Here is a 16,911-nt window from a genome sequence, read left to right on the forward strand (position 1 = left end):
ATCCGGCTGTGATTCATCCACAAGGAGAAAGACAAGCAAATACAAAACCTGTGATGTTTTCCCAAGTTTAAGTGATGTTTATTCACTCAATCCACTCAGAGCTGTCATGTTCCTATTTCACTGGCACAATTACCAAAGCAGCTCTGAACTAATGCAACTGTTCCACAAACTTTCCAACAAAACAGTCCAATTAGGTTACAGGCCAACTGTAATAGTTTCACTCAGACATTTTAGAGCTAACCTGCAGAAAAGACTACGCCTATGCCTTACTGTGTAAATGCTGATTTATATATATTTAGTATTGAAAGATTAGAGCAAATTAGCATGAGAAATTCTACATGCACATGACTGTACATTCAAAAATCACATTTGTGTGGAAAGCAAACTTAAGACTTACAGAGTTCCCTCCACTTTTGACACTTTATACAGTCTTGTCTAACAACCAATCAATTTGTAAAATAATGTTCTTTTTCTGTTAGCTAGAAAGCTTACTCGCAAGTTACACTATGTTAAAAGAACATTAAGATTCCAAAATCAAGCACTCAGAAGTTCAGGAATGCCAGAATTATGGTTGCCTGTGAGATCTTAATTCAGCCCTCTTGTGTGTTTGCACTGTTATACAATCTTTAAATGTGTGATCATATACCATTTTTTCCAGAGGACTCTTGCCTCGTTTCAGTGCACACTCATCGAGCAGTCAGTCAATATTTTCAAAAGCTCCCTGATCTCAGTTCCAGTAACCTGACCCAGACTCAGCACCACCCACAGCAACTCAGCGCAGCAATTACAGGTAAAGTCCTGGTCAGACCCAAGCTGGAATGTGCCCAGTGCAGACAGAATCTTTCTGGAATTTAGCTGCTAAAATCTAAAGTCTATACTAAGCACAAGCAAACTCCAGTTTGTAAAAAGCTTATAACCCAGCCAAATTCAGGCAGACTTTCACAAGAGTGGCAAAAAGAACACCCCTGACACACAAACCACCAGCCCCCCATGAAATTTCTAGTCCCTACTGCAAAGCATGGGGCAACAGAGTGTCTAAGAAATGGTCCCCACAATTTAACAAGGGCAAAACATTTTCCTCTAACCTTGTTCCCAGAAACAGCAAAACTATTCTGGCTGAATTTTCTAAAATACTTCAGCATGAGGCAGACATCCAGAATGGAAAATTTCAGCCCAAACAGTTAACATAAAGTTACAAGCAACTGAAAACAGGGTCATGATGGGAAGCATCAGGCAACCTTAATAATAGTTGGTGAAAGCAGACCAACCTATAACAGATATAGTAAGTCCATTTTTTTAAATTTGTTCAAATAGTGAATACAAAGATTGTATATTCTCTTGGTATTGAAACCTCCTCGTCAATTATTGGAAGTAGACCACATCCACCCTGACTGAATTGTTAACGCTGATTCTCCACTTGTAAGGTAACTCCCTTCTCTTCATGTGTCAGTGTATTTATGTCTCCTCCTCCATTTCAAAGAGAAAGTTGTCATGATTTACCCAAAATTAAAGAGAAGCAATGGGAAGAAAGAAGGGAATATTTGTTTTCTAGTCAGGGTAAAATATACCTGCCCTCAGTAGCTACTAATTTCAATTTGTAGTGCCATCTCCAAAACAAAACCTGAGGCAGACCCCTGGAATATCAACAGAGCATACTCACTTGTAGTCAGCTTGCAGTTGTAGCTTTTTATTTGAATTTCCTCACTTTATCTGCTAATAAATCACAGTACTAAAGCTTTTTAAAAAAACAGTTTGATGGTGCAGAACAAGTAATGGAACAACTAGACAACCCTCAGTGAGGAGCAAAAACCTATCATTCTCATAATCTAGCATAGTTTGAACGCATACTTGAAAGAAAGAGGAAATACCCTCACAGGAGGAGGAAACATGCTCTACAGGGGCATCGTTTTTGACTGCTTTAAACAGGATATTGCCACTAATCAGCTCTTACCAGACAAAAACCTAGATCAAAGTGAAGTTGTGACATTGTTGTCTTCTTCGAAAGCAAACAGGATGTACACTGGGAAATTCATAAATCCAAAAAGCTGTACTCCCCAGTATAAGCCTGGAGTTCAAAGGTCTCAAGTAAACTGGATAGTATGATCCAAGACTGCATATAAACAGAGAAATAAAGACAACTTTAACGATTTACAGTCTGCTTGGTAACCAGTAAAAATAAGTAAATAAATCACACCTTCTGTAAGGTAACATTTTTCTGTAAATCATTAAGAAATACTTGGGAGGAAGGATAGGAATGCCACAGACAAGACTGAAACTTGAAAAATCCACCTCTGAGTGGAAAGCTTTGCCAGGCAAGTGCAGAAGACTAAGCCATCAATTTCTACAGAATTCAGTTTTTAAACAACTACATTTCTAGTCATTATAGTAGGAGGATAAATGTCAAACCACGCATTACATTAATTTAATTATTTGGTAGTGTAACTAGGACCCAAATGTGCAGGTGAAAAGTGGTTTTTTTTGTGAAAGAGGCAGGTGCCTCAATGGAGATTCTGTCCTCTCTCTTGCCCCACCTTCACATGGTTTTAAAAGGTACAAACTTGTACAAAGCTCTGAAGGGAATATTTATACTTCAAAACTAGTGTCCCTGAACAAAGGATTCAGAAATGAATTAGTACATGTCTCTTCCCCATCCTGAACAGCAGAACTGAAAAGCCTCTGATATCTTCCCAGAACCGAGTATTTTTGTGTTAACTCCCCTGGTCTGTAGAGAAAGCAATGGTAAAAAATTTCTCAACATTATTTCTGTGCTATATTAGTTACTGGCCCACTCAGCTGAAGTGCAATCTTTCATCTACAGTCCTATACTCATTTTTGGCTTGCTGTGGCCTTCAATAAGAAAATTTAAATCCTGGTCCTTCTGCCACTGGTCAAAATGTCAACTGAAGTGCAATATATATTTCAAGTAACATGATGTAGTTTTTACAGCATTTTTTCTTTCCTCAAAAATAAAAAATTAAATGCTCCTGATAGTGCAACACACAGCCAAGAGGCCAACAGTTATTATCAACCTTATCTTTCAGAACACTCTGTTTTTATGTTTGAGATAGTAAAATCTATAGCCTCAGTTTTATAGTGAAGTTTACAAGGGAGTACGGAGGCATGTAGATTAGACCCACTGAGCAGCCAACTAGTACTTATCCTTTTCTATTGCCCAGACAGCCCCTGCAGGGAAGGGGGCCTCATATGGCTTTGGGAGAAAGCCTGGCTGTCTTTCCATTCACTGTCAAAAAGCAGCTATAATTAAGACAAAATCCCTCCCTTGTTCCCCTCTCCCCATTCTCTAACACAGTCCTTTAAAAAGCATAAGCATTTCAAGTACAGTTACTAAAATATGGAGGTTTGCTATCAAACATCTGTATTACAAGAAATAAATATATAATTCTGTAAAGAACTAAGGCTTCTCCCAGCTTGATTTATCAAAACCAATAGGGATTACAAAGAAAATGCCCGGCATTGATATTCCTATAACTCTTCCTGCCCCCACCCGCACCCTCACTTCCTGGCAGTATTCCTTTTCTGCAGTGAGATCATGGGGGTGGGGAACAGTACTTCTTGCAAGCAATCTGGCTAAACAGTAGGGATGCTGTAGAAAGGTCTCTCCACTATGCAGCAGACCCAAACGTAGCACGATTGACACACCAAAATGAAGATCTTTGCCCTTTATAGAACCATAGAAAATAAAACCTTAGCAGAAGAATTAACCTGATAGCAATGGCAGCCTGGTATTTTAAGATGTAACTTTGCTAGTAAGAAAGGAGTGAAAGACGATGTCATTAAGCTTAACCAACCTCATGACAAATCAAAAAGCTCCATTAGCAGCTATGTATGTACTTGCACTACTTAAACACTGCTTAAAATTCTGAAGTTTGTATTTCTTAAGAAAAAAGCACAAGTGTTTTTAAATTTTCCCTTCCTCTAAGAAATCTGAAAGTAAGAGCTCTATCCCTACAACTTTTGTTATTTTCTATTTTTACCACAATGTCTCATGCAATTAAAATTAACAATTTTGAAACAAACTCTGACATTAGCACAGTTCTGGGAATAAGACTGGTTAATGAACTGCTGTTGCAGAGGCAGGAGAGAAAAAGCAGGAACACAAATATAATACAGTATCACTTCGCTCTCCCTCTCAAAAAACCCCACCACCCCAATGGCTACAGTTTTTTCCTCTAATCTGTTATTAATCAAAACAGGCAGATATGGGGATTATTATAAGAATCAAAAGGTGAGTAAGGAAGAGTTAAAACGGGAGGCTACAACAGGTCATACTGAAAGATCAACTGTCAGGCTGAAAGGAAGTTCCACAAGGATCAGTTTACTGACCAATCTTATTCAACATTTTCATTAATTACGTTGGCACAAAAAGTGGGAGTGTGCTAACAAAATCTGCAGATGACACAAAGTTGAGAGGTACTGCCAATATGGAGGAGGACTGGAAGATCATACAAAAAGATTTGGATGCCCTTGAAAACTAGAGTAATAGAAATGGGATAAAGTTTAATAGTTCCAAATGCAAGGTCATGCACTTAGGGACTGACAAGAATTCTTGCTATAAACTGGGGACGTATCAGTTGGAAGCAACCAAGGAGAAGAAAGTTCAGGACATATCAGCCGATCACAGGATGACTGAGCTGCTAATGTGACATGGCCGTGAAAAAATCCTATGCAATCCTAAGATGCATCAAGTAAGATATTTCCAGTAGAGATAGGGAGACGGTATTACCATTAGACAAGGCACTGATGAGATCTTATCTGGATACTGTGTGCAATTCTGGTCTCCCATGTTTAAGAAAAATGAACTCAAACTGGAACAGGTTCAGATAAGGGCTACCAGGATGATCAGACGAATGGAGAACCCACCTTAGGAGAAGAGCCTGGCTTGTTTAGATAACAAAATGAAGGCGGAGGGGAGATATGATTGCTCTCTATAAATGTATCAGAGGGATTAAACACAAGGGAGAGACAAGAGTTATTTAAGTTAAGGGTCAAGGTTGGCATAAAAACAAATGGATATAAATTGGCCATCTACAAGTCTCTAACCATCAGAGTGAAGTTCTGGATCAGCCTTCCAAGGGGAGTAATGGGGGTAAAAATCCTAACTGGCTGAAAGACTGAGCTTGATACATTTATGGAGGGGATGGTATGATGAGATTACCTCCAATGGCATATGGCCCATCTGTGACTGCTATAAACAAGTACCTCAAAGGGCCAGAGATGGGACACTAGAGGGGGAGGGATCTGAGTTACTACAGATAGTGCTTTCCCAGGTGGCTGGCAGGTGGGTCTTGCCACATGCTCAGGGTCTAAATGATTGCCATATTTGGGGCTGAGACGGAATCTTCCCCCAGGTCAGACTGGCAGAGCCCTAGGCAGTTTTCACCTTCCTCAGCAGCATGGGGCACAAGTCACTTTCTGGTCTGAACTAGAGTAAATGGTGAACTCTCTGTAACTTGAAGACTTTAAATCAAGAATTGAGGACATCAGTATCTTAACCAGAGGTTACGTGCCTAGTACAGGAGGGGGTAGGTGAGGTTCCATGGACTGCAATATGCAGAAGATTAGATAACATGACCATGATGGTCTCATCTGGCCTTAAAGTCTATGAGATATTTTCTAAACAAAACAAACCCTCTCGCCCATCAGCCAGGAAAGGCAGGCCAAATGTTTGATCTAAACTACTTGACAACATTCTAATAGATTTAATCACTACCTTCCTCAAAAATACATTAATGAATGGCAAAAACATCCTGGTATCACCATGCCATGGTGTCCCAAATAATGTGGGAATCTCAGTGCATAAGCGGAATTAAGAGGGAAATTCTAGCCTTCTATCATCTGTGGTTAACTCCCTATTATAGTCAGTGCAATTTAAAGATGTAGTCTAGATTAATCTAACCTATATCAACTACAGAAATGCTATCCACCCACACAAGTATTTATATAGCCCAGTATCTAAGCTGTCACTAATTTTATGAATATTCTAAACCTAAATGAAAAAAAACAGACAAAACTTTGTTGGGCTTAAGTTGACATGTGTCTTATTTCATTGTCTTTACATATCTTTGTAATATCAAACGGAATAACCAATAAACTATCACAGTCAGAAGTAGTTTTATTACATAATACAACAAACTGACTTTCATACTGCATACCTTTTGAAATGTGCACCATTGGCACCATTTTAGAAGATGGGCCAGTTCTAGAACAGATAACATATTACATATGCACACAGAGAAACAGTACTTGATCACTCTAGCACAGTGGTCCCCGAACAGTGGAGCGGACCCCCTTAGGGGGGCATGAAGGAACATTTGGGGGGGGGGGAGCGCAGCAGGGCCTGGACCAGTCCCCATGAGGGGTAGGGGGTGCCACCCAGCCCGGCTCTGCTCTCAGCTTTGTTCCAGCCCAGCTCCCGGCCCCACCCCCAGCTGCAGCCCTGGCTCCCTGCTCCCAACAGTGGCGTGGGGGTGCAGGAGGTAAAAAGTTTGAGAACCACTGATCTAGCAAGTGGATGTTATAGCATTATTTTCCAACTATCATTTTTCACTATCAACTCTTAATCTGGCATTAACGTTCAATTTGTTTAAGACGACATCATTCTAAGTGCTTTTTGTTATAAATATTTTCAGTCTCCCTTAAAAATAAAAAATCAGACTTTACAAGAACTGCTCTATTCTGCTCATGAGAATTATCTTATGTCTATAACTGTTATGAATCCAGAATGTTCCTGAAGCGCTTTACAAATTTTACTAAAGTGGATATAAGGATCATATCACACACACACACGCCTGGTCTTTTTGCCCATCACACAAGCATGGCCACCTCTGGTCAAATGGTTAACCCAGTGCACAATAATTTAGTGCAAGAAGTCAACACAACATCCATTTGCAACTATAATATAATACACTGAAATAGGAAAAACAATTATCAAAGTGTGCATTTGGTTAGGCTGGTGCAGCTAATGCCTTCACTTGCCAAGCTTGTAATCCAGTAATATACTATCACTAAATGTCTTACTCCACTGTGTCTCGTTACACTGGGGGTTTCTGTTACTCAGATTTTTTTTCAAAATAATCCCATGAGAAAGTATTATACTTACTTTACCAAAAAAAAAAAAAAATAATAAAATACAGAGGCAGAGAAGTGAAGTGAGCTCCAAACCACACAGCAAGCCAGTGGCAAAGGTGGAAACAGAACCCAGGAGTCCTGACTCCCTAGATTCCTATTCTAACCACAGCATGTTCTAGAAGCTATAGTCATGAAGTACTAGCATCAGACAAAAGCACCTTTTGGAAACACCCTAAAATTCACCAAGCATTTCAGTATACCTCTAACAGTGTGATGAAAATTATTCCCATTGTTGCATTATATTTAAAAACACTGAAATATATTTGAAATCTACAAAAAGAGAATGTTTATTTCAAAAAAGTTTATAATAGCTATGCAGCCATTATACATGCTAATTTTACTAGCAAAGTTCATTAGTGTTTCTGCAACAGAGACTAGGTAAGATTTTCACCAAGTTCAGCTAAAAATAGAATAGAATGTTTAAAAAAAAAAATACACTGAGCCTCTGAAATCCGCCTGAAAGCAGTGACAAAGACAGAGCACTGTTTCTCAGAAATAGAGCAAAAACTGAAGAGAAAATGAATTGTTCAGTTATTTCAATTGCAGCACTGTCTGTGTGTTTGTATAGGGACTCATACAGTGTGCCTTATATCTTGCTTGGAGCCTCTGGGACTACCACAAGAACAATCCAAAAACAATTTCTTTCCTCCGTGTACTCCAGCGTTTCTTCCTGTTCCTCTACCTCCCATACCTACTGCAATGAACCTTGGCTTCATCACTGGTGAAACATATTTCAATGGTTCCTTACAGGGTACCTTTAAAAGAGAGCAACCACATTCTCAGCTAAGCATTTTGTATTAGGCTTAAGCACTGTGGGTGTTAATCTTTCCTCACTATTCTTGCCAATAAGACATCTGTAAGGAGATGGTCACTTACTAGAACCTGTTGCCAGGAGCACATCCTGGAGACGGTCCTTATGGTTCCTTTTGGAGAAGACCTTGAATGCATCACAGTTCATGGCAAAGTGCCCTTCTCTGAAGCATAAAAAAGTACTTATGCAAATCCAAAGAAGGAAAAATAGGAAGACAAACATCTTAGGCAAGGTCCAAGGCAATTCAAACCAGCAAAAATTCAACCAAACAAGTGAAAGCTACTAAATTAAACTAAAATTAAAGCATGCACAACACTCAAATTACAATTACTTAATGTACTACTTACAACTTCCCTATGCAAAATTAACATGACTGAAAAGGAGAGGCTGGTTTCCATGACTACTTTCGCAGGCAAAAACAGGGGAATTGAGAGATTTAGAGAGGTGAAGGATCATTCCTCAGTTTATACATTGTAGCTATCGAGGAAGTTCCAGGATCCTCTCAACTATAGCTCAAAACAAAAAACCCACCGTTTACTGCTCAGTCACAGCTAAGCAAGTGACTTCATGGAGGCAACTTTATGAAGGATAACTGGAAGTTATCAGCATGGAGATTTAGTTAAAGCTATGTGAGTAGATAGTAACCCAAAGATACTTTAGTGATGCACTTTCCAGACATTCAAGAAAAGCTAGTCCCCCTGTGGAGCTCACAGTCTAAGGAGACAGGCAAGTAGACATACTTGATGAGACATGACAGGGAAGGCAGGATTTCTCATTACCAAACTGATGAACTGCACTCAAAAGCTAATTCAGTGCCACTCCACATTGGCTACCTCCACTATTTCTATTAGAACTTGCCATGAAATGTAAAGTCTTGAGATCAGTTTGGTGTTTCTCAATTACTGGTCCATGGACCAGCACCAGTGCCCGAGGGCTTTTCTATACTACCCACCAGATCACAATACTGTACTATCCGCTGGATCAGATTAGACACAATAAATCAACCGCCAAGGACTCTCCCATCAACTCCGGAGCAAGAGGTGCAGGCAGAGACAACGGGGGAGCATCAGCAGTCAATTTACTGCAGTGAAGACACCACAGTGAGTAGATCTAAGTATGTCAACTTCAGCTACATTATATCACCCCCGCAGTGTCCCCAGGCCTAAATTTGGTGTTTATTTTTGGTAACAAGGAGGTTACACCATATCTACACACATTTCAGCAATTAAATAATTTAGTTTACACGTATAAACTCTTAATTTTTACATATTGCATTATGCTAGAAACGCTGAATGATGCATTTCCAGCTTACGAGATAATGATAAATTTTTTACTTGTGATTTATATCAAGCTCTAGTTGGATGGAAATTCAAATTCAATTAAAAATACTATATTTCAAAGCGCTTTAAAATTAGTTAAATAAAGCTATCTTACATGTGTTGGATAAATAAGAGGAAAGTTTATCAAAATATGTTCTCCATTTAAAACTAACTGTTTGTACGCAGAAAAAGTATCATCTGCAATCAGTGAATTTAACTCTTTCTGGTCATGATGTCCTTCAAGATTTTAGAACTAGTAAATCTCATCCTCTCAAACCTAGTTATTATTTATAGATTGGAAGAGGAAACAAGCTCTTCTGTTTTTTTCAATGCCCACTGGTTTCTTAACTCTTTACTAACTTTTTCCCCCCCAAACAGAAATTGTAAAGTCTACACTGAACAGAGATATGTGCCTATATGTGCAAGAAGAAATATGAGCCAACTTATTAGGAATCAGAAAATACACCAAAGGCCTGTAATTTGTTTTTTAACTATGCCCACAAAGGAGTCTCTTATCCCACTGAATTCTCCAACTTCACATAATATTCTCAAGACAGGTTCAGAGTGCTTATTCTCTGTAACTCAAAGACAACTACAAAGGGCCAAACTATATTATAAATACACACAGAATTTTAAAAGTTTACAAGACACCTACTAGCCTGAGGATTAAACCTGCCAACCAGGGTGAGAAAGACCTGCAATTTAAATAAATACAATAGTTTTGTCTATTTACTATATACTGTATTTAGTTGCAACATTACAATTTTCTGTTCAATGAAGTTTAAAATGTTGCTGTTTTTCTTGGGGTTTTCATACCCTTCTTTCCCTTCCTGGCTTCACTTCCACTTTCTTCCCTGTATTCAATTAAAATTCATCCTTCCCTACATTGCTTTCAGTGTTTATTTCGTCTTTACTTCCTCTCCATGCACTCTGCAACCTCCCTTATATTTTCTGTCTTCCACAAGTTCTCTGCCAATCTCTTACTTTACACATATCCCACTAATCTTACCCCTCCTCTTTTTCTCCCACACAACCATATTCACACGCACCAGCATTTCCGCAATTTCAAGAAGATAACGTTGATCAGTTCACACATAGTTCAATTTAAGAAGGTAATCTTACAATCATACAATCTAGAAACCATTTTTTTATTTTTTAAGATGAAAGCTTATATTTTCTTGGAAACTTGCTACATGCCATGGGAAAGTGGATTAAGGATAGATAGATGTGCAGATGCAATACTGTATTTGCATAATATGGTGGGTATTTTTATTTTGTTTTCACAGAAACCTTTTATGTAGCTGAAGGAAATATAGTCAAGTTAAGCCTTAGAGCAATGATTCTCAGACTGTGGTCTGTGGAAAGCTGGCTGATCACATGATGCTGGCTTTCCTTATTTCCAGCTATTGAATCACATTAAAGATAACTGAACATACATTAAATACATGGAAAGGTAATATTAGAAAGTAAGCAATTGCTAAAAGGATACCACAGGGATGTTATGTGATCATCAGTAAGCAGGGAGATGTTCATATATCTCTCTCAAAACATAGCTCACCTTGTTAAGTTTGAGAACCTCTGTGTTAAGAGTGCTTACCTGGCACTCTCTTTAGGAATGCTCTCTATAGACTGGGTATACTTCCATAGTTTTCCTCATCCAGTTTTATTCCTCATTCAATAGTAAACTGGAGAGCAGTAATGCCCTGCTCTTTGAAAAACAAGTATTTCCTCCAAAATTCCCTCAAACCATTAACCTGCTAATGAGCAACCTGTCAGCTGTTAGATATGTCAAGCTATAGCCACTCTAAGCCAAGGCTTTAAAAAAAACCCACCAACACAAAATATTTATAATTGGTATATTTATTAAAATATAGCATATAAAGTTCCAGTAAGTGGTTTTCCATTCTACCTAAGTGAACTTGTGAAATTTTCTGGACCTCTGCCTCAAATGCTTATTGAAAAAACAGTCTACAAAAAATGTATTGTTTTAAATACAACCAGCAGCAAAATTTTAAAAACCCTTAAGAGATCACAGGCGCTAAAATGCAGTACTTCAAAGTTCTAAGATTTGCTTATAAACTAAATTCAAGATTATATTGCTTCCTTTAAACAGTTACTTAAATTTCTAAACTAGTCTGTTCTTCTCTCACACACAGGCACTAAATCATCACAAGAATTTACACCCCCTAGTTTTTTCACCCTTTTCAGCGTACTTTTATGCTAACTATTGCTAGAAGGCTCTCTGAAAGCTGTTCAAAACCTCTTTAAAAAAGCCACATTGCCTTTTTTTTGGGGGGGGGGGGCAGGGGGAGAATCATGCCAGACTTTCCTTTAAGGGGGATTGATTGTTTCACAAACAATAAGAATACAATAAAAAGTTTTCTGTGCACTGAGCCAATTTAGAAGTTTATTCTTTTGTGTGTGTACTTCAAATTTTCTTTTAAAATTAATTATTCCTTTACTAATTCTAGAGTAATTTTTGTTGCAGAAATGTGTTTTTATCTAAAATTTGGGTACGGAAAACATTATATGGAGAAAGAATGTATTCGATTTCTAGCACAACCTCATTTAACTATTGTCCTAACACTGTCTTTTCAATAATAGATCTTTTAAAAAAAGATACCCAGTGTGTAGACAATTTATTGAAAAATGGTTTGTTTCAAAATAGGCCACTTAAAGTAATATACTAGGGATGTGAGATTCTGTGTCATCTATCCATTAGACCAAGGGTTCGCAACTTTATGAAAACACCTTAGAGGGGTGTTTTTCCACCCTCACGCCCTCCCCACAACATACACACTTAGAGCCCCTCATCACCCCTCACAATAGTGAGAAGGATACTGCCTTGTACACCACTCAAATTTGGCCCATCTGTATCTCCATTATGACAGACAGGTACAGGTGTACATAGAGATACCCTCAAAGCAGAGGTATGGTGAGGTTGCAAGATAGGACAGAAAAGGTATGTGGGGAGCAGGACCTAAACTCTTCCTCTGTAACTGACTAGATGTCCAGTTGGAAGCAAACCAGTGGCAGCCCATTCAATAATGGCTGGATACCCAACCCCACTCCTCCAATCCCCAGGGTGGGGTGGGAAGGGCCAGTCCCCTGCGCCTTAGAACTGGTCCCAACTCAGAGACCTCTGTAAGCCCTATGGAGGGCTGGCGCTGCCAGGGCTCCTCTGGCCCATCCACCCCCAATCATGCAGTAAGGCAGCCATGGAAAGCAAAGTCCTTAAGGCTGTGCAGGAGCTATTGCTGTGCGACAGGCCTGGCCTGCATCACCTGCCAGAGGTGCAGCAGCACCTGTGTAAAGTGTGAGGTCAGCAGAACCAAGTGCAAGCAGCAGCAATTGGCATGGAGCTGGTGCAGTGAGTGGAGTGAGACCACCAAGGAGCCCCGCCATGACCCACATGGGTTCTCAGCCCTGTTGTCCTCCTCATCCATTTCCACAACTCCCTCCCACCCCCCCTAGGCCTGGCAGGGCGCCAACCAGGTCAAATCTGAGTGGTGTTATGACCTCACGTGCCAGGTTGCAATGCCATTCGCTCAAATTTGCCCTGGCTACCCCACTATTGGTGATGGGGTGGGAAGGCCAGGCCAAATGTCAGTGAATGGCATTATTGAAACCTTGTTGTGCCCCCCCCCCCCAGTTGAGAACTTCCATGCTAACTGTTGTGATCACACACACTTCCTGTATATTAATAGTACTTGGAATGAAATCCATAAAAGGAAGGACATTGAGAATACAGGTTCTCATTTCTCCAGAGCCCCACACGCTGCCTTCTGTAACACAACTATGACAACAGACAATCAGGCATGGTTCAGAAGCCAGTCCTGAACTCTAAATTTGTTTTGTTTTTGAAAGCTGGAATCAGAACTTCACTAGATCTTATCTACAGGGAGAAGTTGCATCAGTTTAACTTAAACAGGGTTTTCAACCTCTTATTTTGGTGTAAGAATAGCTTATTTCAGTTTAGCCTAGGTTGATTTCTCATCAACTTAAACTACACTGAAAAAAGTCTGGTTTTAAACAAAACAGTGAGTGTCCACACAACCATTAGCATCAGTAAACTAAAGCAGTTTTAAAAATAAATAATCAAACCTTAAATCAAATCAGTTCAACTTTCTCAGGCTGTCAAAGCCATACTTTAAAGTATAGTCGTTTTGTGTAACCAAGACCAAAACAGCTGTGAACAGATCAGTAACAGGAAAGAAGCTCCATCTATGGTGGTATTAAAATTCAGCTGTAGTAATGTACACACTGACAATCTGTTAAAAGCTGATAGATCACATGCTTGCTATAGACAAATATGGTTGCATATTTAGTCATATTACAATCCAGACACTACAATGAAAATGTACCTAAACACATCTGTCTAGAAATGATTAGGCATATGTGGTAACATTTTCATAAGAAATTGTGTAAAACTGCTCCAGGAAGTGTTATTTTCTTAATTAGGTCCAGCATCATTGCACCACAAAGCAACCTCTGAAGCCACAAGGCTACATTTTTCCTTATACTTATTTAAACATTGCAAAATAGTTTCATAGAAATTGGTAAGACCGACCATTTTTTTTGGTCTAGACAAGTTTTTACAAGGAAGTTTTAGATCAGTGGTTCTCAAACTTTTTTTTTTTTTTTTTTTACCGGTGACCTCTTTCACAAAGCAAGCCTCTGAGTGCAACCTCCCTTATAAACATATTAAAAAGTGTTTTTACTTTAACATTATACATGCTGGAGGCAAAGCGGGGTTTGGGGTGGAGGCTGACAGCTTGCACCCCCCCACCCCCGTAATAACCTCGCAACCCCCAAGGGGTCCCAACCCCAGTTTGAGAACCCGTTTTAAATCCTTCAGACCATTTATAACTGAAATGCTGACTCTGCACAATGACAACATAGCTATAATAAAGGCTCCTTTGCCACATTAAATAATAACCAAATAGCATGCTAATTAACTTTCCAGTGAACTGTCTGTATTCCCTTCAGATTTCCTCTGGCTACAAGTATGATAATCAGGAGAACAAAGACTTTGGTACAGCCACCAAGGAACCAGTAAATCAGATCTAGTCAATATGATTCTGTTACACTCATATAGGGGTATCTCTTGGTTTGTTTTAAATATTGTACCCCAAATAGGAAGGTTTTTTCAAAGTGTTAAAAATCACATTTCTGTGCAAATTCACTCCTTCAGTCTTACAGACGCAAATATCCTCTACAATATGATTGTTTTTAGGCAAACCAGTTTACCTTTTAATTCCCACTTCCTCCCAAGCCTCTCTGGACAGTGGTTTCTGGCAATGCATCAGTCCCTTTTATCCCAGTTTCTTTTTATAATCCAGGGTCATGTTTCCTTTCCCATCTCATGTGATGTGCTGGACTGAAGCTCTGCCACCATGGTTAGTGCAGCCCACTGCCAAATCCTCTCTCATACCATGCCATGCCAAACCATAAGAGATCATTGTACCCTTCAGTGTTTTAAACCTTTCATTCTGCACCTTTCTTTGATTTGCAGAGAAATCATACCGTCACTCAAAATTGAATCTTGCATTTTCTTAAATATGCTTTGCAAAATTTTTCTGCTACATTATGAAATGCAATATAAACACTTTCAGAAGGCTAAATTTTGCACAAGGAGAAAAAGAAAATGATTTGTGATGGCTTTATCTTTTCAGTTGTCCTTACTCTCAGCCAAAATCTATTGTACCTTCCCACACCTCCAGTTTGCAAGACTGCAGAGTAGAAAGCTAGCTATTTGACCAGCAAAATTAAAACCCCATACACTTCTCAAGCTATAAGAATAAAAAAGTGTTTACTCTTTCCAACCATATCGAGGACCTTAAATATCTTGGCTCCTTTGAACCCGTGACTCTCTGGGAACCCCCAATTCTTACCTTCCAAAACTGCAAGCACTACTCCCCCCAGACGTCTCACTCACAACTCCATGTATCCTACTCTCTAGAGTTTCTGACGCTTAAGGTCTTTCAGCCGCTGCTCCTGGGGAACCCAATGTGTTTCCACCGGCTTAACATTCAGCCTCCCCCGATCACGCTGGTAACAGCACGCCACCCTTCACCCCACTGCCTTTTCTTCCCATAATGAGCCACCCAGACGATACCTCCCCTTTGGCTGCCTAATTCTCTTCCAGGGCCTCGTAGCACTCTGCTCCCAAGCACACCTCGCCCCAATGCACTACCGCCTCTTTCTCCTAGTGCCCCCACTTCCCGCCCCCAACCCACCACTCACTCTTAACCTAGGCCAGCCCCTCCCCCATTCTACTTTCTCCCCATCCCTCGCCTATTTCCGACCGCCCCCATCTAGCCCCTCTCACCCGCCCCCCCCCACTTTTAGCGCCCCCCCAACACCGCTCACCTCCTCCTCGCTCTCGTTGCGGAAGCACAGGCAGGCCGCCCGCTTCTTGTACCCGTCCCCGTCGTAGGTGCGAGTCTGGTTGGACTTGAGCTTCATCATCCTCCGTTCTGGGGAAGGGGGGCCAGCGACGGGGCTGAGTGGGGGGCGCGGCGAGGAGGCGGAAGGGGCTCGGCGCTAAAGGGGTAGGCCCAGGCCGGGGGAGGACACCGAGGATGGGGCGCTGTGGGGGGCGCAAGGCCTGGGCTCCAAGAGGCCCGGTGGGGAATAAGGCGGGGGAGGGGCGGTTCTGAGCGGGGTGGGACCCGCCGGGCTCCGGCAGCGGGGACTGAGGGGGCCCGCCTCCCAGGAGAGTCTCTCACACGCCGGGAGCCTCCGCTACACGCTGCTAGCGCTGCCGCCTTTCGCCCGCCTCATCCCCCCCGTCAGCTCCGCTAGCCCTGCCGCCGCCGCCAGCTCTCCAGCCGCCGCCAACGACGACTGCAACGCCATCTTGGGGCACGCTACGCAAACGGCGTAAAGGCAGCGGGCGGGGGCAGCTGATGCGGCTGCAGCGGCCGCTGCGTAACCGGCGTGAAGAATCGGCCCCCGTTGGTACGCAGCACGAGCTCTACTGTAAGCACGCGGGGTAGACCAACGCCAGGAATAGGGACGGTCTCACGCACTTTACGGCCGCGGTGGGGGGCGGAAGCTGACAGTTACGCAAGTTGTGCAGGTAGGAAGGGCAGACAAAACGCTAGGTGCTTGGCGTAACTTTTTGCCCATGGCTGGCGGCTTGACGCAAAACACTTGGCTTAACTAGAAAGAATACCTGTCTTGCAGAGAGAGCGCTACGCTAGTAGCGCTGCGATAGTTCCATTGTAGCAGCCCTGAGCACTAAGGGTGGGAGGGACAAAGGTGGCTTCAGCCAGCTGGGCTGGGGGAGAACAGGCTCTGGGGGTGACTCCGCGGGGGGGGAGTGCCTCCTGCAGTGCTAGTCCATTGAGACCCTTAACCAGAAATATCCCCCCCCCTCAAGAAAAAGCTAATAGGGGACCCCCTTGAGCTGCTTAGGAGCCCCTGCTCACTTGTTTAGTCTGTTTATGCCAAGCCCTGGTCCTGCTGCTCGCTGTCTCCTGTTTGCCTGGGAAATTACCAGGAGGGAGTCAGCTACTGGCCATCCCCCTGTACCTTGTTGGGGGGGAGGGGTGTAGGGATGAGGGTGAAACAACCTGCTTTCAAGGGGAGAGGAAGAAGAACTGGCCCAGGGTGATATATGAAGAA

At 41.5% G+C, this 16,911-nt stretch overlaps 1 protein-coding gene across 2 annotated transcripts in view; it reads right to left on the bottom strand.

The window, feature by feature from the left end:
- The window catches only part of NUDT3 (nudix hydrolase 3), a 28,029-nt gene extending 11,868 nt beyond the window's left edge, over nucleotides 1-16,161 (bottom strand). Inside the window, exons 1-2 of one of the 2 annotated variants that reach the window (XM_032792638.2) lie at nucleotides 15,652-16,160; nucleotides 1,952-2,110 (exon numbers count right to left, since the gene is read on the bottom strand). In XM_032792638.2, the coding sequence (XP_032648529.1) occupies nucleotides 1,952-1,987 (36 nt within the window). In that variant the 5' untranslated portion in view covers nucleotides 1,988-2,110; nucleotides 15,652-16,160. Of the gene's footprint in view, nucleotides 1-1,951; nucleotides 2,111-15,651 lie in introns of both variants that reach the window. The other variant, XM_032792637.2, reaches the window with a different exon arrangement.
- Between the last annotated feature and the right edge of the window lie 750 nt (nucleotides 16,162-16,911).

Source organism: Chelonoidis abingdonii, chromosome 4 (genome assembly GCF_003597395.2).
Source record: "Chelonoidis abingdonii isolate Lonesome George chromosome 4, CheloAbing_2.0, whole genome shotgun sequence".
Taxonomy (NCBI): domain Eukaryota; kingdom Metazoa; phylum Chordata; order Testudines; family Testudinidae; genus Chelonoidis; species Chelonoidis abingdonii.